We start from the raw sequence: 10,433 nt of genomic DNA, 5'->3' as shown, positions 1-10,433 counted from the left end.
GTTCATCCTCCAATAGGGGGCAGTCGTGTATCTTTGGAGAAGGAGGCAGGGCACGTCATTTTTCGAGGGGGGTCGGGGGTGTATTTGATATGAGTTGTCGTTTTAACTCCACTGTCTGTTTGTAACATTACCTGTCACCGTTCACGTGTAAGGTTATTTCAACAGTTTGGTACGTATGTTTCATAACACGTTCTAATGTATTTCTAATATGCGATAATAATACAAAACAGAATACGGTACCTCCTTTCTTTGTGTGGTACATTCTCTATAGGCCTACGTCACTACAAAACAAAAATGGCACATGCTTAGTACTCCTGTAAACAGTCGCGTTTCTCGCGAAAACAAAAGCGAAACTATACTTGCATTATATATTTTCAGAGCTGAAATTAGAGTGCATATTTTTGACCACCAGTGTCACAGCATGGCATTTCAAATATCAACTCGTTTGGCACATATCAGAGTGCTGTCATGCACTGGTCCTCTGGCCCGTGTTGACTTTCACAGAGTTGGTGTCAAATTCAAAAACAGTCTGGGTGCCCTGCCAATGGCATTGCAAACTCGCCCCTTGCATTCGGTGGTTGGCTTGGGGAAGAATTTGCCATCAAAGTGCAAGTCAAGTGTTCTCCACGGACAGAACACCACGAATCGATTGGGGAAATTTTCAACTGCGGCGACACTTTGGAAGTGGATCCAAGCGGGCGGTTCGTCCTCAGTGTCCTCCCCCAAAGGGAGCACTGGCGTGTTGTGCCGCATTGCCATCGGCGTGCTAGGTGTAACTACAGCCGCGGTTGTGTCTGTCCACACCAGTGCCCAGGCCACCATGGCCGCAGGGCCGGTGAATCTGAACTCGGCTGAAGGAAACTGGAAGGAGACCAAGGGTGAGACAATTCCCCAGAACTGGGTGGTTGGATAGTTTTAAGTAAATTTTATTGCAAACATACCGTAGCCGTGGTGGGTTAATTCAAGTGTGGGAAATTCACCCCCTCCTCTGCTGCGGCGCTGCTCACAACAACTTGTAAAACATGCAGCTTGTAAACCTGGGATATAACTGTCCTTGAGTGATAATCTAATAATAACAGTGCGTTGTAACAATGAACACAATTAACATTAATAGCAAACCATATATTCATCAGTTTCAAATGTAGTCCTGCCAATATAGTTCTATGCCAATCAACTGTTCAGACAAATTGAAACACCTGTGTTTTGGTCCCCAACGTCCTATTCCTATATACATCTGAAAGAGGGGAGCTAGCCTCTCCTATATTCAGCTATAGTGTAGATTTTTGTCCTAACACAAACACTAAATGCCATTGACAATAAATGGAGAATTTACGTGTCTGAGCAAATCAGCTATTTATGTACAAACATTAAATTCCCATTGACAATGAAAAGATAATTTACGTCATATGTCGACAGGGGGTCGTAACAGGATATTTCGGTCCTACACAAGGATAGAACAATGATAAGAGCGCCCCTCACTTCACATGGGTATGATTCTTTTTTATAATGGGTTGAAGCTAGAGTTGCAACACCAGCCAAACAGAAATGTCAGATCTGCTTGTGTTAGACTACGTTAAACTCACCAACATTGCAGCTTTACGGAAAGCTTTCATTATCCTCATTCAATCTGCAAAGTGTTTGTTTCATAAAAATTCACTGTAGATCATGTTATGAGCTATTTTCTGTCAAGACATTCTGTGCAGGTGATAAAGTGTTGTTGTTTGGAAACACTTGTTTTCATCAACGCCTCGTGCTGCTGCTTCCTGCATTATGTGCACATTTGAAACGGGTGGTACGCAGAACCGTTGAGTGACTTCCAACGAGCGCTTCAAAACTCCAACACTTAAAGCTTATTCATACATAGTCCAGTTTTCAGTGAAGAGGTGACCACCAAAATGGTGGTTAGTAAAAACAGAGACATGTGGAGCGGTAATCACCACGGCGTGACGTCAAAACCGAAAACTGGACTATGAAAAATGATCACCTGCACAGAATTTCTTGACAGAAAGTAGCTCAACTTTGCAGATTGAAAGAGGATAATTCAAGCTTTCCGCACAGCTGCAATGTTAAGTTTAACGCAGATCAGACTTTTCTTTTTGGATGAATGGGCTGTCAATGGCTGGTGTTGCAACTCTAGATTCAAACCATTATAAACTAGTGGGAATATGCGTGCACAGTTTCACCGCAATCGGATGCTGTGTTAACCCATTCTGGACGGGAACCCCTTTTGGTGTTCTAACTAAGAATTATGTTATACTTTAGCTATTTAAAAATAGCAGATCAACAAGCTCATGGCGTGCCACTGAGTGGCGTGCTACGAGCTTGTAGGTCTGCTATTTTTGAAAAATCGTGAAAATGCGGCACAAATCTATATATATTCTTTCAGAAGACTTTTTATTTATGGATGGATTTGCAGCATTTTGTACAAAACGGGCCACTCCTGAAAACTTTGGAAGACAATCTTATGTGCCAATGTGCATGCACAATATCCCTGAAATTGCACTCTGCGTTCATGATTTGAGAGATAGTGTATAGTGTATACCGATTTGCGTGATGTATGGATAAAATGTGTATGAGTAATGTGTTTAGCAAAAGTCGGCCTCATGGTGACTATAACAGGCCGCTGTTGAAAAATGTGTACACAGACGGACGGACACAAGGACACACGGACAGAGTGCAAAACGTACTCTCCCCGGCTAATAGTTATTAGTTACCATATATTTTCTGCCTTTTGGAAAATAATTAAATAACAGTGATTTGTATTTAACATTGCACTTCTAGGCCTACTGGTAAAACACCATTTTATGTATTACTGTGTAAATGACTTGGGACTGTTCTAATCCACCCAACATCGCCTGTCACAGATGTCCTGCTGTCACTGTCTGTGTAAATGACTTGGGACTGTTCTAATCCACCCACCATCCCCTGTCACAGATGTCCTGTTGTCACTACATGTCTGTGTAAATGACTTGGGACTGTTCTAATCCACCCACCATCCCCTGTCACAGATGTCCTGTTGTCACTGTCTGTGTAAATGACTTGGGACTGTTCTAATTCACCCACCATCCCCTGTCACAGATGTCCTGTTGTCACTGTCTGTGTAAATTACTTGGGACTGTTCTAATCCACCCACCATCCCCTGTCACAGATGTCCTGTTGTCACTGTCTGTGTAAATGACTTGGGACTGTTCTAATTCACCCACCATCCCTGTCACAGATGTCCTGTTGTCACTGTCTGTGGAGGAGAGCCGTTCACACTACAGAACTCCTGACTATGTGCCACTGGACAGCGTCCCTGTGGTGACACCGTCCACCTCAGGTCAGATGTAGCATCATCTCTGTTTGTATCCAGATCACTAGCGACTAGGCTACATGAGCACTTTAAAACTATATAGGCTATACATTATCTATTTGAAAACAGCTGATCTACAAGCTCACAATTGTCAAAAATATCTTGAAAATAAAAAGTGAAATATTTTGAATATCTATTCAGACAAAAGGATTGTGACAAATCGACGGCCCCAAAGACAGCACAAAATACATAGGCCCTCATTTATCAATCGAGTGTAAAATCTGCCACAGATTCGAGTGCAGGTTTCGTAGTACACCCACGTCGCCACGGCATTTATAAAGTGATCGCAAACAGCTGATCCTTCCTTAATTTCGTTCTGACGTTAATAAATGTGACGGCTGAAATCTATCTGGCACGCCCTATGAAATCAAGCCTCGCCCTCGTTTTTGCGACATGAACAATTGCAATACGACGGCTGGTAAGTTTGGTAACCAGGGTTACAGGAAAAAATACGTTTGTCCCGTGCCTTGCTGCCCACATCCCCCTCTCTTGACACACACACACACACACACACACACACACACAGACGCACACGCAACTTGCAAGCCCAACTAACTGGTGTCTTGTTAAATAAATAAAGAACGAACACCTGCATGAATTAAATAAAGTTGTAGGCCTACCCTGTCTGTTTCCCTCTCACCTCGCTTGCCTTGCTGTCATGTCCACGCATGCACGCATATACATGACACATCGACATCGCATCGCCATGAATGGAATTAGTTTGTAGGCTGGCCTATATTAATTTTACCCATTCGTGCGCAGTGCACGGCGAAGACTGCGCACTGCTGTGATATTAAAGTCCTGTAGGTGACTGCCGACATGATAGCCTAGCTCTCTCATGCAGCATGAGAGAGGCTATCATGTCGTCAAGGCAGTCATAATCAACGTTTATGTAGTGATTCCTGATTTGATCATTGATGAACGAATCATAAACATATGGATGAAGGCTTGCCGCTTGCATGTGTGCTGGTATGTGTTGGCGACGCACGCCGCGGTCCCGTCCTCCCGAGCCCCGAAAATGATCTCGCTTTTATCTGAACTGTCAAAACTGTCAAAACCATGTCTAAGCACTTATTTAAATGGTGAATGATTAAGCCCCTTACGCCTATAGCCTGCTAGTACTTACTACAAATAGGCAAGCTGTATGCTTGTCATTGTCACTTGGAAATAAAGGCGTGCCGTCCATTTATGCCTTTTTTTTAATAATATCATAATCACATATGCTGCATCACCGCATGTGCTCCAAAATCATCTCACAAGTGCGCTTGCATAACAAGGCCAGTAAAGCACTGTTTGATTAAGCACAAACTAATACATTGTAAACATGTTATATTGTTTTTAATTGCGCGATTTTAATTACTTGTAAAGTTGAAATCTCTCCCTTTTTTTTTACATACACATACCGTTTTATATTAACATTTTAGGAGCGAAAACATATGTTTAGATGCCTGTGACAGCGTGTCAGCAGTTCAGACAATGCTGCTCCGCTTGTGTAAGACAGAAAAACAGCCGTACGCCAGCTGCAGAGCAAACGTGGGTTTTGACGTTGTCAAGTTCAATTTCAAGCTTTGCCGGAAATGGTAAATGTCGGCAATTTCGGCGTGCACCCATATTTTGGCGTACGCACGGTTGATAAATGAGGGCCTTAGTATGTATAAGCCTACAGTATGCTGCTGTGTGTGAACACTTGATGTGTAGTAATCCACCAACTTGCACATCAGGAGCAATTAGAGGTTCAGAGTCTTGCTCAAGGACACTTCGACATGAACTCAGGGGGAGCCCGGGATCGAACTGTGAACCTTCCGGTTCCCAACCGGCAACTCTACCCCTGAGCCACTGCCACTCTTCGACAAACCAATGCCCTTCGACAAACAAATGCTATACCATCACTGTAATTACAGGACAAGAAGTACATACAAACATATACAGAATGATTTAGTATGTGTCAACAAAATAAATTGTGTAATCCTATGTTTCTTACTTCTTTTAGCTTATCTTTACATTTTGAGTAAATAGTTGTATTATCAAATACATTATGTTGTGTACAGTGCCCAACACCAGTAGAATTTAAAATAATTCAGATTCTGTCATGATACATTTCATAAATAAAATTAGTTAATTCTAGCCCCTGAATCGCCAGCCACGCCCAGACTAAATAATGGAGTGAAATGAAATGAAATGACTGAGTGTCAGGCTAATGTGAGGAAACAAATTAATAGACAAAAGCAGGTGCTCGCAACTATACTGGTCGAAACGTTGTATGTCCTGCCTGCTGTGTTCGTGAATAAAGTTACCTGGCTGGAGTATTACAAAGTAAGTTGTGAGCCCCTGCTTTTGTCTGTTATCTGTTAGTTTAACAGTTTCGCTCAGCACCAAGACCGGTGTGCATTATCTTATTCTGAAACAAATGAATACACATTATTTAAAGAGAGATGATTTTTCCATTTTATTTATACACTATCTATGAAAGTTATTAAACTTTTAGTCAAAATCAACTGCTACAATAATTAAATAGGTTACATGTTTGGGTAAAACTTTAAAGCAGACACTCGAAAGCTTTTAAAGTTGATGTGGTGTTCTGGTGTCAGGGTGGATTCAAGTGTTGGAATCTCTGGCCTACGTTTTCTATCTGACGTTTTCCATCCATAAAGTGGTTCAATGTATTGGATTGTAGACATGTAGTTAAGTGTGTGTGTGTGTGTGTGTTGTTGTAGATGGCAGTGAAGAGCCTCACTATCCCAGGAATGAGAAGCTGGACCAGAAAATATCCCTCTACAGCGGTGACATTACTAAGCTGGAGATAGATGCCATCGTCAATGCAGGTGTGTGTACGTGCGTGTGTGTCGGGAAGTCACTATGAAATTACTGAGTTGAATGAATGTAAGCCTCCATCAATGCACCCAGTCAGCCGTGTCTGGATCGTATTCCTGCCTTTGGCAGTTAACATCACAATCCCAATGGATCTGCATTTGCTTTCCGTTTACTAAGCTGGTTCTGGCATAGTGGCTGTGACATCGACCAGTTAAAAAGTGTGGAAAAATACTGAGACAACAAGCCCCCCAAATCCATGTGTGTGCACACATGTGTGCATTTGTCTGTTTGTGTGTGTAACTGCATAGTGTGACACTCAAAACGGGGATCCCAGCCAAAACTCTGACCATGCCAACGATGAATCTTCTGATCGCTCAGAACTTTGTCTGAATCATACTTTTTCTTTTTTGCTGAAGGCCAGCTACTTTAATTGCATGAATTGTTCCCTGCACCTGTCAATGTAAACTATGTAGTACGTTCAATCTCATCCTCTGAAAATTTGGCCACTAGATGGCAACAAATGACTACTCACTGTGAAGAACCATTTACCATGGGCATTTAGGGAGATGTAATCGGTGCCTTGGCACAGAGCCTGCATCAAGAGAGGAAGACAGGCCAGCATGCAGGAATGATGCTTGATGATGAGGCTTTAGTACCGAAATGATGGCTTTTCCTGGCAGCTGACTGCTTGCAGGTGGAAGTTGTGGAACCCATCAGTGAGTGAATGTTGATACAGACACTCAATTATAGGACGCGCATTTGGCATTTAGTGTTCTGTATGAAACGTGGCTGTTTTATTTGTATGCATCTCATCCATTTATGTACTTAGTGAATATGAGTGTGTGTGTGTGTGTGTGTGTGTGTGTGTGTGTGTGTGTGTGTGTGTGTGTGTGACTGTGACTGTGTGTGTGTGTGTGTGTGTGTGTGTGTGTGTGTGTGTGTGTGTATAGGTAAAAGTGTTTGTCTTTGTGGGCAAACTGGGCATCTCTGTCTGTACAGGTGAGTTTTAAAGTGGCATTTTATATTTTACAAGGACTTTTTATAGAGTCCCACTATGCAAAGTGGCACCAAATTAACAAGAGTAAACGGCCCGTAAAGAGTCATTTAGGAAAGAGGACGAGGCAAGGTGAGACGGCAGAGTGAAGCACAAACACAACAGAGCAAACGTGATGGAAAGGCAGGGCACGTCGGAACGAAACATGGAATCAAAGGGGAGAGTTAAAGGAGCAAGAGTAGAGAGTAAGTGAAAAGGAGAGGAAGACAGGAGACTGCCCCCTCGCCATATTGCCATGGCAACAAGCAGGTACAGGGCAAACCGCTAGGGGTTTGGGGCTGGGCAACAAAGTGAGACCTGTTTGTCTGTCTGTCTTTCACTGATTGATTGAATGTGTCTGTGGTCATTGAGTTGACTGACTGGCCGCCCTTTTCGCTTGATTGACTGAGAGCCTGCGAGTGATTTCAGGCGGCGGTATGCCATCACGAAAAAGACAGGCAAACAAGCAGAGAGGAAACCACATCGGCAAGGCGACGCGACAATCCCTCAGCAGCCTGAATCAAATGCTAATCTGTGGCCAATGGATCTAGTGGCATAGCATTGGTGTCACGCAGAAGCCACAACATGGCTGATAACGCGATACTTTTTTCCCCCTCCTCTTAAATATATATTAAACGTGTCGGGGGAGTATTGCAGTTTCTTTTACCCAGACTGCTCTGAAAGGCCTTGAGGCATCATTTAGACCCTAAGGCCACAAACATTCAATTCAAGCCAACTGTGGCCAATTATACGGTATACTGCCAGACTGGTGGGCAAATAGGGAGGGGTACTCCTGGCCTGGTTGGTGTTGAGGAATTGAGTACTAGACATTACAGACTTTTACAACAAAACAACTAAAACATAAAAACACACACAGACATACATGCACGCACGAACACACACGCACGCTCGGACCATGCACGCTCACACAGCCTGAGTGAGAGAGATGTGCAGGAGATGTATTTTGTAGATTTATTTTTGTAGAATGAGCGATTACTTTACTTCCAACAATGAGAAAAGTTGTAGAGGTTCCCTGATCTCAAATCCACAAACCTTGGATAAAGGAGATCCACTCTGTGGAGACAGAGAGAGGGTGAGAGAGTGCTCTCTCCCTTCCCTCCCTCCCTCTCTCTCCCCAGTCTGCCTTGATCGATCAGTTAGGAAGGGGGAGTTGGTTCGAGTGGGTGGGCCCAGTTTGTTGTTCTGTGTCGTTCTCAATAAAGATCGGATTTACTGTAACTCTTCCCCTCCTCTCCCCACCCAGTAACCCCCTACAACCACACCCCTCTCCGTCCCATCCCCATCCACACTTTTACAGCCCTTGGCTCCTTCTGGCTTCTATAAAACACTACAAACATAAAAACCCACAAGCACTTAAGAGCCGGTCTCACAAGGAGGGGGAGGCACGGGGCGGACAGCGGGCAGAAACATCCTCCTCTTTACACCCCTCCATCACTATACATTCAGAAGGAGAACGCGTGAGAGAAAGATGGAGGGGAGGATATATTGTCTCTGATGGGCTAGTTGATTAAGATGGATTGCGCAATGAAATGTCATTGGAGTGATGAGTTTTTGGTGCGTGCTTCGCAACTAACTTTGCATTAAAACCTCTTTTTTTCTTTCAGATTGATTAAATGTATAATTTTCCTTTTTTGTTACCCGTTCTTACTTCCAGCTGCCATTATGTTAATCTTGTTTGACATTAAATGCCAGTTATTGCAGCCTACCTTTCACTCACCTTTTAGAATTGAAATTTTGTGTGTGTGTATGCGTGTGCGTGTGTGTGGCAGCAAAGCCTGCTGATATATCTTTTGGGCCAGACTATTACAAATGTTCCCTACAATTAAACCGTTTGCCGTCGAGTGATGAAGAACTTTCATTTACTGACTCATTTTTAGAGCTGTGCTACTCTTCAAAGCATGCCGGAGCTGTGTGTGTGGGCATGTGACTGAGTGTGAGAGGTGAGGCCTGTGTTCTATAGTTTTGTCCAAGCATGGATAAGGTAAGGTTACATATCGTGGATGTCGGGTGTAAACTTCGCATTTCCATATTTCTTTTTTTTCCTTCTTTTTTCGTAAATGAATGAATGCCTTTGCTCACAATGCCCCGTGACGCAAATAGTTGTGAGCTTGTAGATCAGCTGTTTTCAATATTTTAAAATGTTTTTTAAAATGATAACAAAAAGGAAGATTTTGGACATATGAGGTTTTCACAGGAAGCGACTATGTGTATGTAACAGTCTGCACGTATTCACATGGCCAGAGCGCTCTGTGTGTGTGTGTGTGTGTGTGTGTGTGTGTGTGTGTGTGTATGCATGCGTGCGATATGGTCTTCCAGGTATTCCTCTGCAGGTCAGAGATAAAGCTTTCGGTTGCCGGCGGAAACTAACTCACCGTGGCAAGTAACGGGTGAGAGATACAAGATTACAGCCAATAGTTTCCTGGCCTGTAGGTGACAGACGGGGCTGTCTGCTTAGGGAGTGAGAGAGAGAGAGAGGCTGGTAGAGGCTGATACACTTTAACTCCCCCAGAGATGAACAAGCCGTAAAGAAAGTATTGATAATTGATGCATCGATAGACGGCCTGCGCGGGAGGAGATTGACAGAGTGAGGGGTTGGAGCACATTCTCCACCAGCAGGTTAACAGAGTGCATCCACTCTATGAGAGGATGGAGGAACGAGGGCAATAGGATGACAGGGATGGATTGGGTGGGCAGGCAGGCAGACGCATTGACCATGATCCAGCCTTATTGCCCTTCCTTTATTATACTACAATCTGCAAACACAAGACGTCTGTCCCTCCCCACCCTATGACAACCTGGCCAACGCTCCAGGCAACGTAGACTCTTCTCCCTCGCAGACTTATTGACGCTGGGAATGAATGAATGAATGAATTTTATTTATACACTGTAGCACCTTTCCAAGCATATAGTTACAAAATGCTTTACAGACGGGGTAAAAACGGGAAACATCAAAGACATAAAAACATCAGATACCGGTACATCAGAAACAACCAAACATAAAAAACATCAAAGACAATCGAAAAAAATAATATAATGGGACATTTCAAAAGAGGAATTCTAGTCGTCTGGTAAACAAGTTTGTGCAAGCAAAGATTTATGTTCAGACTTTAAACTGCTCCCCATCCCATAGCAGCCCATTTATTTGTCTCCGCACTTGTTACCTACAGATGCTAGACCTAGTTGTGTTAAGCAAAGAATCTGGTACAGTACCACTGA

General features: G+C 43.4%; 1 protein-coding gene across 6 annotated transcripts in view; it reads left to right on the top strand.

Annotated features, from left to right (window-relative positions):
- Nucleotides 1-302: 302 nt before the first annotated feature.
- macrod1 (mono-ADP ribosylhydrolase 1) overlaps nt 303-10,433 on the top strand; it is a 122,973-nt gene continuing 112,842 nt past the window's right edge. For all 6 annotated transcript variants that reach the window (XR_013964698.1, XR_013964699.1, XM_080773556.1 and 3 more), the window contains exons 1-3: nt 303-878; nt 3,218-3,319; nt 6,067-6,174. Coding sequence is in view for 4 of the 6 variants with exons in the window: in XM_080773556.1 (XP_080629682.1) it covers nt 422-878; nt 3,218-3,319; nt 6,067-6,174 (667 nt within the window). In the remaining 2 variants the exon portion in view is untranslated. The remainder of the gene's footprint in view (nt 879-3,217; nt 3,320-6,066; nt 6,175-10,433) is intronic.

Source organism: Protomyctophum bolini (assembly GCF_963924005.1).
Source record: "Protomyctophum bolini genome assembly, chromosome: 10".
Classification (NCBI taxonomy): domain Eukaryota; kingdom Metazoa; phylum Chordata; class Actinopteri; order Myctophiformes; family Myctophidae; genus Protomyctophum; species Protomyctophum bolini.
The sequence above is the reverse complement of the archived record's forward strand: the minus strand, read 5'-3'. Positions and strand labels throughout refer to the sequence as shown.